We start from the raw sequence: 24,749 nt of genomic DNA, 5'->3' as shown, positions 1-24,749 counted from the left end.
AATGATTTGTAGAATGATTTAAAACGTTTTAAAACGAATTATAAAAGCACCATATAATGAACTAATTTTAAAATTTGATTTATGTAAATAAATTTCAAATTGTAAAGATATAGAATAATCTAAATACGATTAGAATAAGATCAGAATATTCGAGAAAAAAGATAGTAGCTAGAATTCGAGTTACAAAAATAACACATAATAATATCTTATAAATATGTCGTAAATAATTCGATTTAGGTTCGAATCTGCAAACGAATGATTTTTTTAATTTCTCTAACTGAGAATAACGAAGACAAATCAACAAACAAAAAATCGTTCATATGCATTTTTAAATTTATATTTCGTTTGTACAGTATTTCACAGTAAAGGAAATAAAATAGTCTCATAAAAATTTTTGAATTATAGAATATTCAAATTGCATTATTTATACTGCTATATTTAACTCTACTTAATATTGAAATACTAATATTAAAATAAATACCTCCACTTATGACTACTTCCTTCGCCACAGAGACTCGATGGACTTTCCCATCGTGGACAAATTCCACACCAACTGCTCTTTTGTTGTTGTCGAACAGAATCCTAGTGGCTGTGGAGTTGAGCATTATATGGAGATTCGGACGATTTTTAGCTGGTCGTAAAAATGCCCGGGCAGTCGAAAGCCGTGAACCATTTCTGGAGGTCGTTTGGGCTATAGCGAATCCGGTATGAGTTCGTCCATTTAGATCCGCGATACCATAACCTATAAATAATTTGGAGAAATATTGTAATTAATATTGTAATTCAAAATTCAAATTTAAAGAAAAAATTTATAATAATTCGAATCCAAATCCTTTCTCTCAAAATTCTCAAAAGAATTGAAACTTAAAACGGTTAAAATAATTTTTTTTTCTCATAAATATCTTATTAAGAATTAAAATTAAGTTAAATTGCCAGATCGAATTCGTTCTGCATTGGAATTCGGAATCGATTACGCTCGGTGAAATGCGAGCGTTATTTGTAAATTGGTATAACAAGGTCAATATGCGTCCATTCATCATCAAAATGATGTATTATTATTGGAACAAAAGCTAACGGTCGCAATTAGAAAACAATGTCGCAATTAGCAGAGGTGATCGAATTATATAACTAGTTTTTTTTGATGAATATATCGAAACGAGTCATTAGAGCAATAACAACGATGTAAAGAAGAAACGAGTTCTTCGACGTCTCGTAATAACAGGTTAAACGCAATTCGAGTTAAGTAGAACGACTTGTTGTTACTAGAGTATTTTCCAGTTTTTTTCCAACTTTCTCGCGTATTTATTTTTATTGCAACCGGAATACTTATAATGAATATTAAAAAGAAGTTGTTTTGAACAGAATTTTACCAAGCCATTACTTAATTGATAATCTTCTTTTGAGAAAAATTATCCTTTTAGAACCGAATTCTTTTAGAAAGTATAAGGAAAATTCTTTTTTATGATTTAATAATTAGTAGTAACAGGTATAGTATCTTAATATTAAACATCATTATTAATTAAATGTCAGTTTGTCTAATAAACAGAAAATTAATCCAATTTAGTTTATTTAGTTAATTTAGTTAAAAGATAGGTAAACTGTGTATTTAATTAAATAACTACACGATAATTTGTGTGTAATCACAATAATAAAAAATATAATAAAAAAATTAAAAATAAATTTACCGAGTTCTTTTCCAGCTTCGAGAATAGAATAACTCAAGGGCGGATGATAAGGGAACTGCGTGACCGTGAGTGGCCCACCAACACCGTGATAACCATAATCCATGGTGTTTGCCTGAAGATTATCCTCGCTCCTGATGAAATATGGAAGGACATCTTGATAAGACCATCCTATGTTACCTAGCCTCGCCCAGTCGTCGTAATCCTTTCGCGAGCCCCTTATATACATCATGCCATTCATAACGCTCGTTCCACCCAGAACCTAAATAATATTTTAATTATCTATTCGTTTGCTTTCTGTCCGCTATTCTTGTACGTTATTACGGCAACAGAAGAAAGAGGATTATATGAAATAATTAATAGCAATAATTAGAGATGAAACAATAATCTAATGAAATAGTAAAAAATTAATGAATAATATACTGCAATTTACCTAATTGAAATATTTTAAATAAATATTTGTGTCTTCTAATTAATTGTTCTTCATAACAATGATTTTGTATATTTATACATTTTTTGTTTTATTCATAGTCACAGCGGCTATAAAAATATAATATTAATTTTTTATCGTTAATTTATTTAATTTTTTAATTTATTTTTTTTTTTTTACTAATTATACATGAAATATCATATCGATTAAATGTTCTTTTAATATTTTTCATAATATTTTTATATATTTCTTTCATTATTTATTAATTTTTTGACGGATATTATTTTCAAGTAAAGTGTATACATACTTTCCCTCTGGGCCAGTAACATTTTCGATCATCTTTATTTAGACACGCGGTATCTTCACTTTCGGTATTATATTGCCAATCGATGTCAGTTCCAATGAAATTGAAAAAGAACGAAGGTATCTGGGTCCCAGTCGGTTCGTCTAATCCAGCTTCTAACAATAACACCGAAAATCGTGGCTCCTCTGATAATCGTGATGCAACTGTTGCACCTGCACTTCCACCTCCGATAACTACGAAATCGTACCTAAAAATAAAGACAAATATATTCTATTTATCTCCATGTTTCATACCAATAAACACAATTTTATTATCAAGTTACATAAATACTTTTCCTTTAATATAATCATTTACAATACATTATATAATCAATACTTTATTATTGTTATCTTATCCATATTTCTCAATCATACATCATATAACTGAATTATCCAACTTTTCATCTTATATAATTTATATATAGTTAATAATCCAATATATAAGTAAATGTAAACAATATCATATTGCATAATCTATTTCTCAAAGTCAAGTTTTACACAAATCTATATATATATATATCCTATACATTCTACTTACGACATTAGTTCCATTATTGCGAGCAAGGTTACGATTTCACTCCTTTATACGTGACAGATTGGTCCACTCAAGCCATTAACACTAAAAATCAACGCATCTTCGCTTCATTCGAAGACGCGATTGCCATAGTACAAATTAGAAACTGGGTTAAAGGAACGAACTAACGTCCTATAGCTGGCTGTGAGCGAAAGGTAGATTTCTCAGGAGTTTGTTTGATATTTTGAATGCCACGAGACTCGTGCAACCTCGTGTGCACTCCGTGAAATGTAAGTAAATACTTTCCTTATTGAGGAAAGTGTTTATAAGTTAATAAAAACGTAAGATCCGTATCGCATGTTTTTCGACAAATATCGTTACTTTAAAAAAAAGTATTTCGATAAGAACGATGAAAATTAAGTAATTTCGAGGAATTTATTACCAATAAAATATTTTGAATGACTGATATGTGCTAGGGATTAAAACAAGTTAGGTTAGAATTTTGTTTTTCATTCATTTTCAAACATTTCTTACCTTTTATGTTGGAAATGAGACAGTTCTTGGGATAGTTACTTAATGAGCATGAAAACCAGTTTTTCTATTTGGTACAAGTTGTTTACTATAGTTGTAAATTCTTGACAAATTTATTTTCAACATTCATTAACATTGGACTTCTCAAATAATAAATTTTTAAAAGTGATAAAAAAGTGATAAAAATTTGAAAATGATTGAAAAACCTTAAAAAATAATTTTAATAAAAAGAAAAATGCTTTCAGATAATAAAGTTTATTATTAAAGTTTTAAAATTTATATTAAATATACTAAATTCCTTATCTATTCAATATTCTTTCTTCTATACTTCTCTTTGTTTCTATATTTCTATAATTTTTCTCTAATAATATCAATGGATTAAAATCCTTTTATTGACTTCGTACAACTTATTGATGTTCATGAAACCATCATTTCTTGTTTGTTGCTTCATGCAAGCTAACTCATCCTTTTAACTTTTTCCAAGTACCGGGTCATAAAATAAAATTCACGACCCATAAGTCATTTGGCATTCATCAATGCCAATTCCACTTTCTTATGCAACAAGAACTTTCCATAAGAAGACAGTTTTTATTTATCGTTAATTTTAACCAATCGTGTTCCGCTCGTTAACATTAAAGCAACGGAAATGAATTAAAAATGAAGCGAAACAACATTTTCGATGACTAGCCTCGTTTTCAATAACGAAATTATAATTTTCATTTCCATCGATATCCTTATTAATTAGATATTTCATATCCTCATTAATCTTTGCCGATCCGGTTCAGAATATAGTTTCCACATTTCCAATTAAGTGATTGTAATTTTCTTGTTTCAAATTCTGTATACAAAATGTATATATATTTATATTATGTCAACTTTGGTGTGAAAAATGAATTGAAAATGAGTAAAACTGTGGAAAAAACTTGTAATCATATAAAAAACATTTAGAAGAGTCATCTAACTTAACCTCTCAATTATTTTTATTATAGTCTCAGTACTAGTCATAGATGATACAATTTCTTAAAATCTTTAAAATGATAATCATTTTATTTTTTCTATATTTCTCTTTTAAATAAGCTTATTATATATAATAATTTGTAAATATTTATAAAGCAAAGCATCCTCTAGTTCAATGGAAACACATAGTATTATATAACATATTGCAAATTACACATTACAAGTAATCATTATTATATAAATTTTTTTGCTAGTTTGATAATAAAATAAATGAAGATTTTTCAATTAAATTTTATAAATTATGAATCACCTGTTATTGTCATATAATTTAAAATTATGAAATTAAAAAAAAATATCCATAACTTGTCAATTAACTATTTATATATATTGCATGTACTGATACTAGAATAAATAGAATTTTTTTAAATAAAATTGCTTAAAAAATTTTAAGAGCCTTATATTTAAAAATAAGAATGTTAAATATAAGCGATTAAATGATAACTTGGAAGGATTAAAAGAGGAGATTGTTCTGTCATTTCGCATCAAATTATATAGCAAAAGCGTAATGTTATATAATTCGAAGCATGCATGAGAAATGCGAAATCGAGTTAATTAAATGCATATGAACCGATGAATGTATATCTCGCGAGAAATCAGTTAATAATGTTTCATTTTTTGCATCCTGAATATTCAACTAAACAGAATGATGTAAAAAAATATTCAATAAATATGCGAAATATTCGTGATAAGTTGCATAAGTATAGAGAATCTATACATAATAACTCACTATTAATAAAAATAAAATAACAGATACTTGGGTAACAGAATGTAGATAACAGGAATATTTAAAATTAAAATTATGAAATCATTTCTTAATCATATGATATACTTAATCCATAATTTATATCTCAAATATCTTTTTTTAAATAGTTTTTATTCTTAATATTATTATTTCATATGTATATGTATAAGTACCTTAAGGTATTCCATTTCAGATCTGATGAAAATAAATATTATTTGTAATTAAACAAAAGTAGTGATATTAAATTCATTAGTAATTAATGATATTAATTATTATTCTAGTGATTTATAAATTATAATATGATTTTATCTGTTAATCATTTATATAATTTCTTGCTATCAAATTTCCTCATGAATAAAAATGAATATGAATATAAAGTATATATCTATCTATCTATAAATGTTAATCAAAATCAATTTATTTTATTTTGATAAATATTTATTAACATTAAAAAAATTTTTTAAACAATTAAAAAATTGCTGAATATCATTTAAACATAGAGTTAGGTCAACTATTTATATATACATTTCTCTATCACACTTCTCATTTTCCTTCCTTATCATATTTTAAATCCTCTACAAAAATTGACACACCATTAACGCACCTTTTGCCATGAATTGCAACTATAAACAATTCTTGATGATGCACTTTCAATTTCACTCAATTATTCATAACACAGATTCGCATCTATCTAAAACTATACGAAATTTAATAGCTGGTTCGAAGCTGTTGCCTCAGTCCGCATCCGGCATAAGTACAAGCGCACATCTATGAGGTTAGGTGTGATGCAATGTGAGAGAATCATCGAGACAATGGTACCGGGCCATTACTCGCGCATACATGCAAAGATTTCACAGATATGTGTATGCATGAATGCTCGCTTCCGAGAGGGATACAGAGAACAAAATGAGTTTCCATACGGTATTATGTGAACCGTGTCCCCGACAATTAAACGTATCTTCTTCGGTGTCGTTCAAACGATGGCAGAGACATCTGGTTCCTGTTCAAGCAACATTATTCGCTTGTCGTTTATTCAGAATTCTTCCGGAATCTTTTTAGATTCGCTCTGATACCTCATTGACGCTTTAATGAAACGGAGCGATATTATACAGGAAAGAGGAAGGATTTATGGAGATATACGGAAGCTAGATAAAAAAATATGGCGATGATAGAAGAAAAAAAAAAAACAGAAATGAAGACTATCAATATCATTTATATTAAATTATTACATATTATATAAATATTCAATATAAAATTTTTAATGAATGTTTTTGAGAAAGATTTATGAAATATATAAGAAAATTGAATGCAAAAAATAGCGATGATAGGAAAAAAAATCTGTGATATTGGCTTTGTATGTATAATATTATTTTGTATGTATAGAACCTATATAATATCAATTTTATTATTTAATATTATATATTTAATAGTATAATATAATTTTCTAAAAATACACAAAACACAAGAATGCAATTATTGAATTGACAAACACAAATAAATATCGGTTTAAAATTGACAAAAGGATTCTAGCCAAACGAAATGATAAATAAAATAGTAGAAATTTTTGCAGATTTGTTTGTTAATGAAACAAAGTGAAACAAAATGGCATGCGAAATAAAATAAAAATGGATATAATTGGATACGATAATCGGTTTTTCTTTTTGATCTCGATAAACGAAACGAGTCCTTAATTATTGAATCATCTTTATCAAAAGACGATCAATTTGTTGTTTTAGTTGATCGTAATCTGGTATGATTTAATCTCAAAAAAATTCAAAAATTTCGAACCATTCACTATCTTATTTTTGGAAATATATGAAATTTATTTGTATGAGATATATATTTCGCGGAACTTTTCGTATTGTATAATGTGTGACTGCTTGCGATATCGATATTGGAATGCCTCCAGGGAATTTAAAGTCAACTGAGTTTTATTCCCAATATGGGGATTACGGGAATTAGAATATTTTGTAACATATTTACAATAATTGAATGTAATAACATTTGACGAATGAATTTATATTGATTAAAACAATTTTCAGGTTTTTTTTTTCTAATATGTAGTTTGTTAAAATTTAATTTTGTGAATTATTTTATATATTAAATTTTTGCTCGAAACTTTTTTAATCATCATAATGTAACAAAAAAGTTCGTAAAAAATTATAATATAAAATTAATCGTAAATAAATTTTACCTGGAATTAACGGTAGGAGGTGGTAAAGGCCTATTGCATGGATCTTCGAGGTCACACTGGCTACGAAGAAATACTTCTAAAAGACCCATGAATAGCATAAAGGATGAACCACCGCATGTTGATGCCAGTGTCGGTCCAGTCGATGGGGTTAATGGACAGTTACAGCTCATCTGTAATATTAATTAAATTTACAATAATAATCGTCACATATAATGGCGATAAGATATTTTTAAGAGAATATCTGATATTTTTTTTAATAAATAATAAAATTAGGATTGAAAATTATTATCTTTTCTTATCTTTTTATAATTGCCTGTGTTTTAACATAATTAAAAATATTATAAATTTATATATATTAAAATTTTGTAACGATTTTTACGATTCATAAAATCTTTTGTAAAAAAATATTGTTTGTAATAAAGTATTCTAATAAAACAGTGAAAATACATAATGAACTCAGGATTGAGATTGTTCAATTTCAACGGAAATTGGATTCATTTCAGTTATCACGGAAGAAATATATCAGTGAGAATACTATAGATGAATAGATAATGCAATCATTGATGTAGATAAATATGAAAATTGCAATATTGGTTACTATCACAGATTCTAACAATTATATTAATATTTACAATTAAATAATTTATATATAATAGAAAATATAGATAATTTATGATCTTCTAATGATTTTTAGTAGAAGCAATACTGAAGTCAGATCACGTTGTTTTGCAATCGTGATTGTTGCATCGAATTCACGATGAGTATGCCGATTTTCTTCTGTCTATTTTTAATGTTCTTTTCTTTATATCAGTGGTTCTCAATGAATCATGATCCATAAGAGGGAGACACGTTTGACATATTTTTTAAGATCGCTGTTGTCATCTTTAGTTATAATAAAAGTAGTGTAAATATTTACGAAATAATGGAATTGAAATTTAATCCCGATATGGATCGAGTTCTTTTGTTCTTTGACTTTCAAAAGGGTAAAAGTCATTGTATTTTCTCAAGCATGAAAAGAAGTGACTTATTGAGTGATAAGAAAGAGTGAAAGAGGATTGAGAGTTATTGTAAAATAAACATGTCGTTCCATTTAAGATCAAGGGGAATTTTTTTCCCAATAATAGAGAAGATTATCAAACATTTATGCTATAAATTGTCTTGATCACTTAAAACTTTTACATTCGATATATTTCTCTTATTATGATTTTTAGCATTTATTCATCATTTATGCTCATTCTTTTCTTACCTATAATTTATGTATGTACTTAGGATTTATTCCTAGCATTGGAATTTTTTTTGGACTTTGAAGTCCACTTCAAGAGGATCATAAGTTATTTAAATACCATAAAGAGAAGTCACAACTCTAAAAAATAAATTAAAATCTTTCGTTATTTGATTTATTAATCATCATATTTGTTATATGATAAAAATTTAATAAAAACTGTGTTAGGGAATCATAATTTATTTGAATATTAAAAAAGAGGATCACGATTCAAAAAAAAGTTAGAAAAAATTGAAACGAGAAGACTCTACCTTTTATCCTACAAATTGTCCAATAACGGTTTTTGCATGTCGTTTCCTCTTTCGTATTCTTTCTCGATTTCAACTTGCTCTCCTACCGTTACATATCGTAATTATTGTTCTGTACAAGATGTAAATATACGTGTGGAATATCATTCTTCCTATAATACTCTTCTTCTCTTCTCTTTTTGAGAGAGAGAGAGAGAGAGAGAGAGAGAGAGAGAGAGAGAGAGAGAGAGAGAGAGAGAGAGAGTTTCAACGTTTTGCTTTGTTTTTTGCGAGGAATGATCGATGAAGGAGATCGAGGAGATCGATGATGCATGGAATTTGTGATTATTTTGTTTCGGTTTTTGTCGATGTTACGAAAGTTAAATGCAATATATTCCGTGGAGATGAGATTGAATTTTATAAGAGGAACTAGGAATGTGAATTGCGAATGCAATAGAAAGTAGATGAATATCGGTATAATAGAGAATGGTGAAATTTGAGGAATAAAAGAAAACGTGAAATGCAATGAAATGAAGATGTTGTGATCATACTGATAATCGTAGATTATTGATTAGATCGATATGATTCTGAAGTAACTTATTTTTTTGAAAATTTTTATTTATTTATACTATTTTATCTGAAATAAGAAAATTTTATATACTTATAAAAATACATATAAGTAAAATAGTATTAAGAAAATAGAAAAAAAAAAATTAGAATTTTAAAAATTATATAAAAGAAATTGTCACAAAGTCTGTTAAAATTAACAATTCTTATTTTTTGTCTACCTTTGTGCGTCATCATTTCGATTTTATTCGCATCGCATCAGACGAGAGTTTTACGATATTATGAAAGGACATCGCCATTGCGAAGGTGCGTGATCGTGTATGCACACCTTCAACACCTTACGTTCACTGACCGAGAACCGTGTCGATTATGAAAGTCACGCAGTTTTACTAGCTTCTTTTTTCCTCTGTTTTCCTAGCTTTTTTCCACGGCGATCTGTCATAAGTACTAACAACATACAGTCTAATTGCAGCGTGGCGTGTCGTCGATCGAATAATGAATTTTGTGTCCTCGACCGAGAATGTATTTTATTGTAACGATATAGTATGTAACGCATTCAGATGACGATGTAACGTGTTTCGGATATATATGATGCACATGTGGATTTTTATTACTGTTCTATATAAGAATTAACTCGTTTCATAGACAGTTTTATGATATTACGTGAGGTTATATGAACTACGCAACTGGTGCCACCTATATTATTAACTTGAATTCTTTCGAGCATGCGTAAAATTTCACTTTTAAATGAGCTGTTTTGACGAATGAAAATATTACATATTTTCAAATATAAAAATATCAATGATAAAAAGTAATTGGATTGATGGAAGCAAAATTTAATGTAATTATCACTAATTTTTTTCAGGATTTCTAAAAACATTGAAAAGATTGCAAAATTTTTGGATTGATATGATTTATTTATATATATAAAATATGTCTTCAATTTTAGAAACAAATAGTTTAGTTTTGTTTTCCAGTAATAAGACTTTTTTTATAATTAAATAAGGAATTTCAAGCTTCTAATTGTTTATTCTCTTGACAGAAAGTCAAATTGTATCATCAGTTATAATTTACATTATTCATAAATCTATGGAATCGTGGTAAAGGAAACGAGGAAGCGTCCCACACTTTCTTCAATGATCTTTCTGACAAAAGAAAGAAAATATCTGGACGGTAAATTATGTATGACTTTATATGTCGTAATATTAATGAAACGATATGAAATAATCATTTTATTCCTTTGTCCATAAATAAAGCAATTTTTACTACGTAATATTACATCAATTTATTTTCAATGATTCTTTATTTTTCATCAATTTTATTATTTCATAAAAAGATAATTGTCGTTTGATTGATTGAAATGTAGTTATAAATTTGAATAGTTATAAATGATTTAAAATATAAATAACGAAAATTTTTATTCTTTATATAAGAATAAAAATAAAAATAAAATTTTTATATTTTTTTGTATAAATTTATTTTAAAAAAAGCAATGCATGTGAGAGAAAAATTATTGAAATACAAATAAAAAGAATAAAAATCAAACGAGAATTTAAAAATGAATTGAACTTTCGTGCAGTTATAAATTTTTTTTGTCATATATAAAGTGTTCTCACAAAATAAAAATGTCAAAAAAGAAAAAAATAATAATAAAATGTCAAAATGTCATCATAAAATGGAATTTAAATCGAAAAATCTTTTTGATTCGATACGTTGATAACAGACTAGTATATGATATTGAACTCTCATAAGTAGATTTTATATTAAAAGTATTGATTTTAGAACTTATGATTTATTATTAAAATTTTTTATTATTAAATTTCTCTATTTTTTCTTTTTTATTACTATTTAAAAATCTTTCTAGATTTTCTTTTAGATAGAGAATAAAATATTTTAAACTTTTACAAAGAAAGTTATATCTATAACTTTTAAAAATATAAGTTATTTAATTTTATTTTTAATTTAATTTTAAAAATTAAAAGTTATATCTATTTCTTAGTATCTAAAATAAATATTAAAAATTTGACATATTCACAAAAGAAAAAATTCGTCATAATAATTACAAAACTTTCTTTTCTTAATTTTTCTTCACTTTTATTAAACAAATAAAATAATTGAAATACAAACCGAAAGAAATAAAATGCCATAACCTTTAATATCTATCTCTGAATTTTTAAACACCTTATATATCATGTATAAACCATTCACGTAATTTAACGATCTTATAATAAAATTGTATTACAAATATTTTTTTCCTTGTTCATTTTCTCCGTTGTCGTATTTCATTTCATTCGAAGATAAATCTCGCTAGATCCATAATATGGAGGACACGTTCAGTTTATCCATTTAAAAGCAGAATTTGAAAATTTCGCCCGATAAAAGTTATAAATTTATGTGACGAATATGACGATATATACAACGCAAGTCTATATAGCTTGATTAAACTCACTAACTTGTATGAGGAGTTTAAGTCATACCTAACGAAAAGTCATATATGGTCTGATTTTCAAGAAAAATTCGATAGAGCAAATGGGATTTGATAAGAAACTTTTGAGAATTTCGAGAAATTCCAGATTAAATATAGTATTTCGTTTCTTAAGTCTGTTGGATCTCTGAATCGAAACATGAAATTAATACGATAGAAACTATATAGGATAATTCTATTTCAGATAAAATTAAAAAATAAAATTTTTTTCTAACAATTTTTGTTAGTCTAGAGATTTTTTTAGAATTATAATTAATTACAAAGCTCATATATAATTATATTTGTTTTTTAATATAAAAATCTAGAAAGATTGTTATTTTCCCTAAAATGTAAATTTTCCCTATAATTATTTTTAGGGATTTTTCTTTTTTTTTCGTAAAATGATTCTTCGTATTGTAAAAAGATATTAAGATTGTGAAATCAATAATTGTTTAAAAAAGTGATTTTCTTCATGATGATATGATAATATGAAAAATGACTAATGCAATTTGATCTCTAGTCAATGGTTTAAATGTTGTGTCCTCGGCTACTGAGATCGGACTGCGTCATCAGACTCGAACGTATAAATTGCCAACGATCTTTCTTTCGATCTCTTACTATGTTCTACTGCCAATTATTGCGTATGTATACATACATGATTGTCACGCAATAAAATCACATTCTCAGATCTTTTAATATTTTGCACCTTATATCGGATCGTTGCGCATGTCAATCAAAATTTATGCAATATCAAGAATATTTATTTCTAGCATCTAAATTAACCTAAATTAAAAAAAAATTATTTAATGTTAATTTTTTTACGATGCATCAAGAATTTAAATAAAAATAATTTTTGAAATATCTCTTTCTCTCTCTCTCTCTTTTGATATTTGCAATCATCATGAAAATAAATCTCATTAAATAATGAAAAAGAAAACCAAACGAGAATCAAAATTCAATGATCAAAATTAGTCTATAAAGAAGTAACATGAATAACAAGTTCATACATATTCATGAATGATGATAGCTTATAACAGGTTTCCAATTAATAAATAATACTGAATATTTAATAAAATGTTGAACTTCGATCGAACAAACGATCGATTATACATTTTTTCCATCATTATATTATTTGTTAATAACACTTACTGTTAATAAAAAAAACAAAAAAAAAAAGAAAAAAAATAGAAAAAAGAAAAGAAAAAATGGAGTATTATTTTTATACGATCAGTCAGAGAGAATGTAAGATAAGTAGTACGATGAACCTAGTGAGAATATTTCAAGGGAAAGGTAGAATGATTCCATGATTCTTAATGCCAAGGTATATCGCGACGTGGAGTCGATAATACTGCAATGGCATTATTACGAGATATACGAAGAAATCTATTGAAACTTTTTATCTTGATTCACACATGTGAAACTTCATAATATGATGAATGTTCTATATTTCTATGGAATTCGATTTGAACTGAAGTCGATATTTGAAATTTGAAATTTCAAATGTCGAGATTTGAGACTTGAGATTCCAAATTTTAATGATTTGAAAATTGAAATCTTGTTAATTATTGAATTCTTTTCTAAATATTTTTTTTAATTTGTTTTATTAAGGGTCAATTGATTGTTACAATGTATTTTTATTTTACAGATACAATATATCCTCATCAGAAATCTTGTACAATAATTTATGTATATTAAGAATACAAAAACTTACAAATTTAGAATAAGATAAATCTTTCTTCAATTAACGGATTATTTAATAATTTAATATCATTAAAAACATGCAAGTTTAATTTGACATTACATTAATTATATCTCTATTTCTCTTGGACATGTATACTTTAATATTAATAAAAGTAAATTTAATTAGTTATGTAATAGTTCATTTCATTTTATGCAAATATATTTATTACTAATAATACATTACTATATAAATTAAAAAAGAATGAGAATTATACATAAAAAGAACTCAAGACATTAGAAAGTTTTAAGTATGATTGGTGACAAAAGAATCACTTTAATTATCTTTTTTAGAAAAACAGATTATTTATAATGTTTGTTTTAAATTATAAAATTGCGAATTTTCTTAGTTACATTTTGAATATGAAATTGAAATATTATTATAATTTTATTCCTTTATTTTTTCTATTAACGAATCCTTTACTTAAAAAGAATTAAGATAAAAGTTGAATAAATATTTTTAACATAAATTAAAAATAAATTATTGTTATAAAAAGAATCTCAATCTCAATCTCAATTTAAACAAAAGAATTTAAATTATTAGGTAATAGAAATTCACTGAGAGAATTCTCAAAAGTTTAGTCTTCGATTTACTCAATTCGAAATACGTAATTTTATCCTGATTTTATTCTTCGTAGATGTTTCACATACCCGTATATACATAATTAGATTCAAACTTCAGATACACGAATTCCAGCTGATTATCTTCTCTTGCTGTATTTTCGTTGTTACACAATTCACGTGACTTCATCTCGCCGGTACAGAGTATTGTTCGACGAAAAAATGTGAAAGAACGGAAATCGCGATTATAATTAACTCGTCTTGCGACGTTCCGTTTTTAAAAACGAAACTGTTTGCTATCTTCCGGCAAGAACAATCGTTTGAAGGCGAACAGCTGTGGACAAAATTTAATATTTTAACGAAATCTTCACCAAATCTTCATTTCGCAAACTCTTTGTAAATTCCTCTCCTTGATTTCATGATATTCAAGATATTCAAGATTTCATGATATTCAAGATTTTAGATTGTTTCAAGATATTAGATGGAAGAAATGTATAATCAATTAAATTATATAAATTAAAATCAATATCGAATTAATATGTAATTTATATAAATATTTAAACATGTTATCTGCGAATGTTTGTTGATTACTTCTTTTTGCTTCATAAATCTAATCATATAGTCTCTTTTCTAAAATTCAGAAAATAAAAGAAAAAGTTTAATCTCTAATTTCAATTAATGGTCATTAGTAAATGAAATTATTAATAAATGAATTAAATGAAATTAAACGAAAACTTACTTCTGAAAAATTGTCTTTATATCCTCTTGTATTGAGTTTTACACTTGCGACATCGAGAATCTTCAGCGTGTTTATATCCACGGTACGCGTGGAAGAAACAGGATCGTGGTTCACGGTGCCACGATCAACACCAGACTAACCTGGTACCATTCTCCATCCAGGTTGTAATATTCGACAACTTCCACCACTTTCTTGCCTTCCCTTCTGTTATGGGTACCAGTTTATGGAAATGATCTGCGCGGTCGTACCATCTCATCGTTGTTGCTGGGAATCGAAGAAGATAATAACAAAAGATCAATTCTTTTATGTTATATTAATTGGATATTTTTTCCTTTATTGATTAATATACGATATAATATCTATTGTTATTTGTAAATATCTTCTATATATGTATCTGATAATTTTTAGTATGAGATTAAATGTTTGAGATTTTCTTTATCTTCTGGTTCATAATCATGCATGTTCTGTTTTTGCAAAAATGAAAAAAATATAACTAAAATCATAATTTTTTTATTATTATATATTATGTATGAAGTAAGTAATTAGTACTTATAATTAGTACTTATATTTATATTGAATAACTTGATAAATTATTAGAATTTCTAGCAATGTTTTATTACATTTTATAAAATCATATTAATTAATAATAACATATAATATTAATTAATAACATATAATAACATTAATTAAAATTGTATAACTAAATACATATATAAATCTTGAATCAATTGAAATTTCAATTACATAATTTTAATTCAAAAAATATTATTATGTCGCAATTTTCATTAACAATTACATTAAAAGAACACATACTAATATGTTTTTAGAAAATCACTAAATATTATTTGTTTAATTGATGCACCATAAAAAGTTTTTTGATTTGCGATAATGATTGTAATAATTATCTGGGAATACATTCGAATACGCAAATAAATTTAGGTTAGATTGTGTTTTTAGTTAGAATGCAATGACAACAGTCTAAAAGAAAGTAATTCCCGCGTTCACGGATGTATAACATGGAAAATGATAGGGAATTAATAATAGTTTGAAAATATACTTCTCGGTTTATATAAGATTTTCTTACCTCTATTTCGTGTTTCATTTTTCAACTTTTAACAAACTTCCAATCGATTGATATCGATTATTTCATATAATACTATGTTAGATTGTCGTTAGTACATGAAGATGTCGCATCTGCAGAGTTTGATTTGACAAATTAATATTGTTTATTAAATTTTATTCTATTATTAAGTATGTGTTCGCATGTTTATTAATCATTAAAGGAGAAGAAATTGTTGCAAATATAATTGACAATATAATCAAAGAAAAGATGATTCCATGTATTAAAGTAAGTCAACATAATAGAAGTTTTTTTCTTTTAATTTGAAGTTTCAGTTTTAAAAAAATGAATATTCATATGATTTTTGTTTTTATAAATCCAAATTTAAAAAAATTAATATATAAATATTTATATTATTCTTTAATGAATAAATTATTTTAAAAAGAACTTTGAATGATAAATTTGTTCTATTGTCATATATATCATACTTTTATAGGTTAGAAGTTTTTTTTCTTCTTTATCTTTTTAACATTTTTATTTTTTATAAATGAAACATCTATATTAATCTAGATGAATTTATTATTTTTTCGAAGTATAATTTTTGAATAAGTTAATTATGTAAATATGTATTTTACATTCAATTGTGGAAATATAATTATAAAAAATATGTATAATTATATACAAATATTTCGATATACAAGAGAATTACAAGGTACAATGAAATAATGATTTTATTTTCCCATAGAATGTAAATTTATTGTTGATAAATGCATTTAATAGAAATAGAAATCTTGAGATCGGATTTCGTGGCGCAAGAACATGATGTGGCGCAAATTCGATTGAATTAGAACAATTATGATTCTTTCAAAGGTTCCTGTTCTATTGCTTGCTAAATGACTTGATATTCATTGAAAGATTATAAAATATTTCTATTTCTTTTTACCATTTAAAGCATAAATGAATAAATAGTAAATATTATATATATAATAAATTTTAGTTAATATATGTAAATATATTGCAAGTTTTATTTTTGACTTTGAAACGATATTTTCATATTAATTGATTCTCATTAAAGCTATGATTTCATTTAATTATTTTTTTTATTATCTTTATCTTTCATACGATCGTATTCGATATAAGTATAATCTGGAAGAGGAACGTCACCATTGCTAAAACCATAACTAGCCAAATTATGAAAGGATCGAATATTAGGTTCTTCGTTTGCATAAATTAGCTCAGATGTCCTCGATTCTTTTTCCTGGTGAAATTAAAAAAAATGATTTTAATTTTGTGTTGAACAATTACAGTTAGTGCTAAAACGGCTTAATATAGACACATTTATTATATAAGCATTAATATATTTTTTTTAATATATATAATTCAATTTTAAATTTTAAATATTAGACTTATTTATAAAAAGTACCTGTTTTTGATTTAATTTTGTTGTGATGGTTGTCGAAATTATTTGATTTTCAGTAAAAATCTTATTAAATTTTTCTTTTTTCAAAAACTCTGCATCATATGAATTGCTATCATTATTTAAAATTTTTTCCATAAAATTGCTATATGGTTCAATTTCCAAAGATTTAGATTTATCAGATGATTCGTTTGCAACTTTTTCGTTATTTAGAATAGACGATTTAATTGAACTTTCATCGGAATTCAGTTCTATATCTTTGTTCTCAGCAGCGATTTCTTCATTCACGATTTTCATTAAGGTTTCTAAGTAAGGCAAAAAATTTTCATTGTTCGGTTCAAGAAAGAGATTTAAATCCATTTCTTCATCGTTCTCGTTGTCTGTTTGTTGCAATGATAATTCTAAGTTGTCATCGTTCATTTTATTCGATTGATTAGATAATTCAATGTTATCTGAAATAAATACATACTTTCTCAAATCTAACAAATTAGTTTTAATAGATTTATTATTTTTGCAACTAAAAATTGAAAATACTTCCAAACTCACAATTGTTAATTAATTTTTAATTTCACAATTATTCATAAATTACATTAATCTTCTTCTTCTTCAACAAAACTATGAAAAAATTAAATTTTAAAATCTCTATCTTATTTTTTCTTTTTATCTTTTTAATCAAATAAACATGCTACAAATTTTTTGTCACAAACATGTTAAGGAAAAAAAGAAAAAAGAATTAGATCGAACAAGTGAAAAAAAAAAGATTACATGTTTACATCATCGATGCAGACTTTCTAAAAATACCAAATCGATTCTGTCCCGCTATCGAACGGAAATTAATGAAAGTCAGTCAACGTAACGGCATCATATATGTAGCCAATTAAAAGAATCGCCGATCAAACCGGATTTTTCAAGTTATCACGATATTCACGAAATTCTTTGTTCGTAACTATTTTTTTTTTTTTTTTTTCGTTCGAGTTGTATACGACTCCACAACTCTTTTTAATCTCGAAATATTGGATTGACGATTCGTTTAATTAATGGTTTATGGAGCATAACGGTATAAATACAAAATAATAAATCATATTTTTAGACATTTTTCTGCGATCGATTTCAAACGTCCATACATCGAGACTCGATATTTTTAATTTAACGAGTACAATGATATATAAGTAAAATCGCTGAGTTAAATTCGAATCTCAAAAGAAGAAATAATAAATTTGAATTATGGAAATTTTGTTTGATCGAAAATTTTTTGACTAAGAATGATTTAATAAATAGAAATTCGACGTGTAGAAATTATTGTTACGAGAATTTATTTCTTCGATTATAAGAGTTAAAAGAAAAATTTTTTATGAATAATTAATATATAATTACTTCGAGTCATATATATGTTGATAAAAGTTTTATGTTAATAATTATTATCGAACATTTGCATTCATGTAAATCATAATGAAGATGAAGAGAACTTACCTAATTTCTCGGGGGAGATATTATCTCTTGGTTTGAGATTGTCCGTGAAATTTGTCCGACCGCCATCATTAAGGGATGAAAATTGACTTTCTTTATCCCTAGATACGTCTTCGTTATCACGAGTTATCGAAGTCAATTCGAAGTTTTTATCTTGTTTCTCATTTTGTGGAATTTCATGCGAATTCTGTACAGATAAAACTTATTAAATAATATTTATTGATCATTGAAGAATTTGTTTTCATTATTGAGAAATATAATAATAGAATTATTATTATTACGTATTAATAAAAAGTCATTAAATTTTATCAATATTAATCAATAATTTTTTTCTATATTCTTTCATATATAAAAAATGTGATTGATTATTTTTCAAGCAAAATTCGTACCTATAGAAACTCTATAAAACTTACGTCTTCGTGATCTTCTTTAATAGCCTTCTCATCGAAAGTCTGTGGCGTGTTTTCAATCGGGGCGAATTCCGCAGACTTGAGAAACTTTTCAAACAAATCAACAGGGACATCATCAAAGTACTGCGGCTTACTCGTCAATTTTTCCTCTTCTGTAGGAACAATTGAATCTTCTTCCTTAGAATGCATTTCTTTCTTGGGTAACTTCTTCTCAGTGTCTTGGAATTCAGTCCATAGAGACGGTAATTCGTCTTTGGTTAATGATAAATTTTTCGGTTTCTCTGAAACATTCTTTGAAAACAATTAGACAATTGAAATGAAATTCGATAGATAATTGGAATTAAAATTAAGGTGATTATTAATATAAGATAATATTAATTCTAATCTTTTTTTCATTGATTTATAATATTTCAAGATAAAACTTTGAACTTCGAGATCGATCGGAAAAATTCGCATAGAATCGGGTAAAATCGTAACGCTCGAGATGTTTCTCCGATTCTACCCGAACTTTTACGAGCGAACTCGAGTCTAGTGACTTTAAAATCTACTTAACGTTCTCATTCTCTAACGTTTGTCACAAAGGTAAGTATAAATAAAAGAGATACTCACGATGGAGAAATTATTATTTCGTTCCTCATATATTTTTTCATTATCCGAAATTACTTTATGATTTTGCACATTAGGATCGTAATCGATTATTTGAGATTTAGTTAAATCTTTCACGCTCTTTACAGGAACTACAAGGTATTGTTGATCATGAGTATTTTCAATCTTTGGGGTTGGCGACGATAAAAATTGATTTTCTCCGTAAGAAGAATATTTTAAAAGATATTTGAGAATCAGAGAAAGATTAGATTCCTTTTGATTCTTTGAATTAGCGATCTCCAAAGGGGCATAGGGTGGTGTCAAAATCTTGTTTGGAATAAGAATTTTCTCCAGAATGCTCGTTATGTTTCTTTGTTTCAAAATGGATTCGATTTCTTTTATCTCTCTGTTCAAATCATCCAGAGTGGATTCATTCTGAAATAAAATTAACTTCTTTTTTGAACGAATTCTTTAATCTTAATCTTATTATCATTGTACTATAATTAAAAAGTCCGAGTATCGAAAGAAAAAAAATTTGAAAAATTGTAGCGATGGAATATTTTATTATATTTATTGCTTGAAAATAAGCTTCCTATCTCATTTCTCTTTGTAGTAGATTTATTTTTTGAAACATTTCATGAACCGTCCTGTACAAGCTATCCCATTTTTCATTTTCACCTAATAATATCGCTTCATTTTTATCACGAACGATTCATCTCACGGCTTACGCGTGCATATTGCACGCCATAAATTTCGGTCCAGCCGAATGATGGAACTCGTATAATTTAACGATCTGCACGTATAATAAAATGCAACTCGCCATCATCGTTGTTGTCACGAGTAACGATCGCTAATTCATTCATTCCATTTCATTGAATTTTTTATCAAAATCTTCAACCTTCTATCGATATACTTACCAAGGTATCGCGAAATGGATTTTCCACAAGCGTAACGGGTTGTTCGCGTGCTGAAAATATCGGATGTCTCTCGACATCCAGTTTCGATGCTTGCAGCCATTTTCGAAACTCTTCACCCCGAGATAACAGTATTGTTTCCAGCCAATCGTTGTACGCGTCATAACCAACTGTGTTCTTTATAGATCGGAGCCAATTTTGAAATTGCTGGAAATAAAAAACTTTATCGAAATGTGGATTTTGCGAGGAAAATGAATTTTAATGGATCGATAAAATGGAGGAATAAGGATTTGATTTTGTATCGTAGAAAAGAAGGTAAGAATTTGTCAATGTTTAATGGAATAATGGATAATTTAATTTCTCTTTTGATGCTGTTTAAAATCTTTAATTTTGAAGATTTGGAAATTTTTTTTATAGTTCGTATTGTAAAGATAATTTGATATTTTTAAATTTCTTAATTTTTTTAGCATGGAATGTAATGAAATTTCGTATTGTAGATATTAATTTTTTTTTTTTTTTGTTTAATTTAAAACTTTGAAAGTTCATAGTAAGAAGGGATATTATAGAAAATGTTTTACAGAAATAAACTTAGAAAGATTTTTAATTTTGAAGTTATCAAAGTTTTTAATGAGAGAAGAAATAGAGAAATCCATATTACCGAGATTGTTAGAAATTTTCAATTTTTTTTTTTTATTATGCAACTGAAAAATTAATACTTGAACATTAACCTTGAAATCTTTTGTTTTTCTTTCTTTTTTTTTTTTTTTTAAATGAAATCATGTAATTTTTCAATGCATCAACGTTGATCAATTCATTTTCGTTCGAATAAGATAATACCTCAATGTCAGCTTGAGAAACATCGTTTTTGTGTTCCAGAGATATCCTTGCGAATGAAGAATCATTCACTGACACTTTGCAACTTCTTTTAATCTTACACCCATCTGTTCCACACGGTTTTATAATTTCTGCGATACAAGTTTGCATTTGTGGACACATCCATCCGCGACAATGTTTATTTTCTTCGTTTTCTTCGAAGAATAAAAAAAAAAAAAAGAATGAATTTTAATTTAGATACACACTATTATAGGCTAGCCAAAAAAATTAATTTGCATTAGTCTGATGCAAAAAGAATGCAACAGACATTGTTTAAATTTAAATTTCGTTTTACAACAATATTTTTAATATTTTTTATCAGAGTTATATACTTTTAAAATTCAAGCTTTTGCAAATTATTCATAGTGATCCTAATTAATTTTACCAATTTTTTATTAGATCAATTTTAAATTCGAAATTTTCTTTTGACAATTTTTTTTGATTATTAATAATTAATTCCTAATTAAGAATTGTAAAAATTCAAAACTTTCTAAAAAAAATTTTACCCTTTTCAACGATGCAATCTGGAGTGTGTTTGCATGGTGGATTTGAACAATTGTTCTCAGGTCTTCGTAAGAAGCATTCATACTCTGATTGGCAACCAAGAGTACGACATTTTCCAAACCAAATTTGCATTTCTGTGAAAAAATATTAATATAAAATGCTTAAACGTTTTCGAAAATATGTGTTAAATACAAATACAGTTGTTAAATACGGCACCTTTATTTTTGATACAGCTTCTTAACAATTTGCAAGGAGGTTCAGCGCAAAACGACTCTCTTAATACGCAGTGGGTCCCTTGGGGACACTTGAACCCGGCACAAGAAGGTGGTCCCTCGTGGTACTCTTTCAGAGACACGCATCTTACTATCTGTTGCTCACATTCTAATTGATATTAAATTCAGTACTTATTCAGTTTTCTGGTATGTAACATAATTTATCATATAACGTGAATGTAACTTTTTATTTTTCATTAATTATTTAATTACAAAATATTTTTTTTCAGAAAACTTGAAAACTTGATCAGTTTCGTCTTGGTTTTCTTATTCGAGATATTTTCAACTTATGAAATATGAAAATGTGTACGAACTCACTCTCGTCCCAATGACAACGGCGAACTTTCATCATGCATGTGTATCCATTGGTGCAGTATACCGCGTCACAGCTAGAAGGACCCTTCAAAGATTCTCAAAAGACACGAATGCGCATAAAAATAAGGAATAGAAACTTACATATAATGAGAAATCTTTCTACAATAATTTAATAATTTATCTACAATATGGGGAGAATTTCCATTAATCTCAACTCATTTATTCGACGTAAAATTATATTTTTTCTATATTTTGTCGTACTTTCTTAGATTAAAAAAAATATTCTATTTAAAAAAAGAGAAATGATTCTCATTCTCAAAGGCGTAGAACAATTTCCATTGTCTCTAAAAAAAAAAAAAAAAGAAAAACTTGAAGTAAAGTAAGAACAATTAAAATTTCTCAAATTCGTTTACTTTCGTAACACGATCAATCTCCAAATATTAAAACCATATTTCTTTTATATTTCAGATTTCCTTGAAAGGATTATCCCTTAGAGCATCTCGTAATACAGGTTCCAGAGGGATGCATATCATCCAGGAATTTCATTTCTCCTTTGCATCGAATAATCCAAAATCTACCGCATCCCTGTACAAAGGGATCAAACATCTCGACGCGAGACAATGGATTTACAACTTAAACAACTGTTTCAAATCCATTTACAAAATTGCATCCACCGTTAATCGTTCTTTGTGCGCCTCGCTCCGCGCCCATAATTAAATTTCATCGATTAAGATTAAGTCGTCGTCGAGACGCTTACCTGTACGAGATTTCGAGCAGTAGAGCATGGTGGGACAAGGTGGATTTTTGCATCGAAATTTTCTGTGTACGCAATGCTCGTCCTCCTCGCAGTGCAGGTACGGGCATCCTCGATGAACAGGTGCTTGGATCAATTCTATGTATATAGATTATTATAGATCGTCATAATTCGTTAATTTTGTTAATCTTTGGGAGAATATTTTGGAAAATTGAATCTTCTGTTGTCACATTTTTTTAAAATTTCGTCGATTTTTAAAAGGACAAATTTTGAGAAATTAAATTTACGTGTGTAAGTATAAAATGGATTGAAAATTTATTAATCTATTGCTTTACGTTTCCGGTATAATGTTTTATCAAAAGTAGAATATTTAGCAAAACAATAAGAAGATATAAAAGAAACAGGTGAGAAGACGTTTCAATAATTATTTTTCAATTACTTTTAACAATGGAGAATATCATTATGCATGGAATTTTGTTTATTTATAATTTTCTTTATGTAAAGTGGAAATTTTAAAAATTTAAAAAAAATCGGAGAACCGAATGAACTCACCTTTCCCGAAAAAAGCCTGAAGATGAACAACCATGATCAATAGCAAGAGAGAAAATAGTGTGAAGTATGTGAATTCGATATACTTTGGTTCCATAATGATTGGAACATGATACCGTACGTCGTTCGATGGCGACTGCACCTGAATCAAAGCAATCGAAGCAATTGATATGGATAAATTGTGTTTCGATTTAACCTGAGTAACTGGAAACTGAAGAGAACAATCGGTCAAAAGCTTACTCACTCGATGCACTATAATAGCTATTCATCATCTATCTATGAAGATTATATAACGAGTAAAAAATTGGAGACAAATATTTTTATAAATTAGAATAATTTGATATAAATTAATTTTCAAATTTAAAAAAAGACTAATATATTAATCTAAATTTGACTATATTATCAGAAAATAAATAAAATCAGAAAATGAGTAATAAAATTGAAAATTGTTAGTATGATATATATATATATATATAAAGATTAAAATGAAGACAAAAAATAAAAATTTGAAATAATGAATTATCTCTCATTTTCCTTATCTTAGGATTAAAAGGTAGAGTTAGTTCTTGAAAAAGTATTTTTGATAAATAAATTTTACGA

General features: G+C 26.7%; 2 protein-coding genes and 1 long non-coding RNA gene across 9 annotated transcripts in view; 1 reads left to right on the top strand and 2 right to left on the bottom strand.

Annotated features, from left to right (window-relative positions):
• LOC100870372 (glucose dehydrogenase [FAD, quinone]) overlaps positions 1 to 16,221 on the bottom strand; it is a 22,751-nt gene extending 6,530 nt beyond the window's left edge. Inside the window, exons 1-7 of one of the 7 annotated variants that reach the window (XM_031920326.2) lie at positions 16,114 to 16,216; positions 15,030 to 15,293; positions 14,381 to 14,624; positions 7,453 to 7,622; positions 2,420 to 2,663; positions 1,686 to 1,944; positions 482 to 742 (exon numbers count right to left, since the gene is read on the bottom strand). In XM_031920326.2, the coding sequence (XP_031776186.1) occupies positions 482 to 742; positions 1,686 to 1,944; positions 2,420 to 2,663; positions 7,453 to 7,622; positions 14,381 to 14,392 (946 nt within the window). In that variant the 5' untranslated portion in view covers positions 14,393 to 14,624; positions 15,030 to 15,293; positions 16,114 to 16,216. Of the gene's footprint in view, positions 1 to 481; positions 743 to 1,685; positions 1,945 to 2,419; positions 2,664 to 2,992; positions 3,095 to 5,862; positions 6,190 to 7,452; positions 7,623 to 8,985; positions 9,090 to 9,749; positions 10,079 to 14,380; positions 14,625 to 15,029; positions 15,294 to 16,113 lie in introns of those variants that run through there. The other 6 variants (XM_086913644.1, XM_012494805.3, XM_012494806.3 and 3 more) reach the window with 6 other exon arrangements.
• LOC116415489 (uncharacterized) lies at positions 16,198 to 24,668 on the top strand. The gene is made up of 7 exons (XR_015293848.1): positions 16,198 to 16,377; positions 21,068 to 21,197; positions 22,493 to 22,678; positions 22,762 to 23,225; positions 23,315 to 23,723; positions 23,966 to 24,004; positions 24,105 to 24,668. It is a non-coding gene; the product is annotated as an uncharacterized LOC116415489 (long non-coding RNA).
• LOC100864821 (uncharacterized) lies at positions 16,651 to 24,319 on the bottom strand. The gene is made up of 12 exons (XM_031920324.2): positions 24,153 to 24,319; positions 23,604 to 23,738; positions 22,850 to 22,942; positions 22,476 to 22,640; positions 22,262 to 22,393; positions 21,720 to 21,910; positions 20,886 to 21,089; positions 19,993 to 20,403; positions 19,387 to 19,674; positions 18,977 to 19,160; positions 17,513 to 17,958; positions 16,651 to 17,347 (listed from the first exon to the last, which is right to left on the bottom strand). The coding sequence occupies exons 1-12, from the start codon at positions 24,244 to 24,246 to the stop codon at positions 17,177 to 17,179; spliced, it is 2,514 nt and encodes an 837-aa protein (XP_031776184.2). The 5' UTR covers positions 24,247 to 24,319; the 3' UTR covers positions 16,651 to 17,176.
• Positions 24,669 to 24,749: the final 81 nt, after the last annotated feature.

The sequence above is a fragment of the Apis florea genome, unplaced genomic scaffold, assembly GCF_048593485.1.
Source record: "Apis florea isolate Af1SG1 unplaced genomic scaffold, ASM4859348v1 contig_3496_pilon, whole genome shotgun sequence".
Classification (NCBI taxonomy): Eukaryota; Metazoa; Arthropoda; class Insecta; order Hymenoptera; family Apidae; genus Apis; species Apis florea.
The sequence above is the reverse complement of the archived record's forward strand: the minus strand, read 5'-3'. Positions and strand labels throughout refer to the sequence as shown.

Excerpts from the sequence above, each read along its gene's own strand:
- LOC100864821 (XM_031920324.2), bottom strand. The coding sequence starts at position 24,246 with ATGGAACCAAAGTATATCGAATTCACATACTTCACACTATTTTCTCTC. Across the intron at positions 23,739-24,152 it reads TCAGGCTTTTTTCGGGAAAG|AATTGATCCAAGCACCTGTT; the intron begins GTGAGTTCATTC and ends CTATATACATAG. Across the intron at positions 20,404-20,885 it reads ATCCATTTCGCGATACCTTG|AATGAATCCACTCTGGATGA; the intron begins GTAAGTATATCG and ends ATTTTATTTCAG.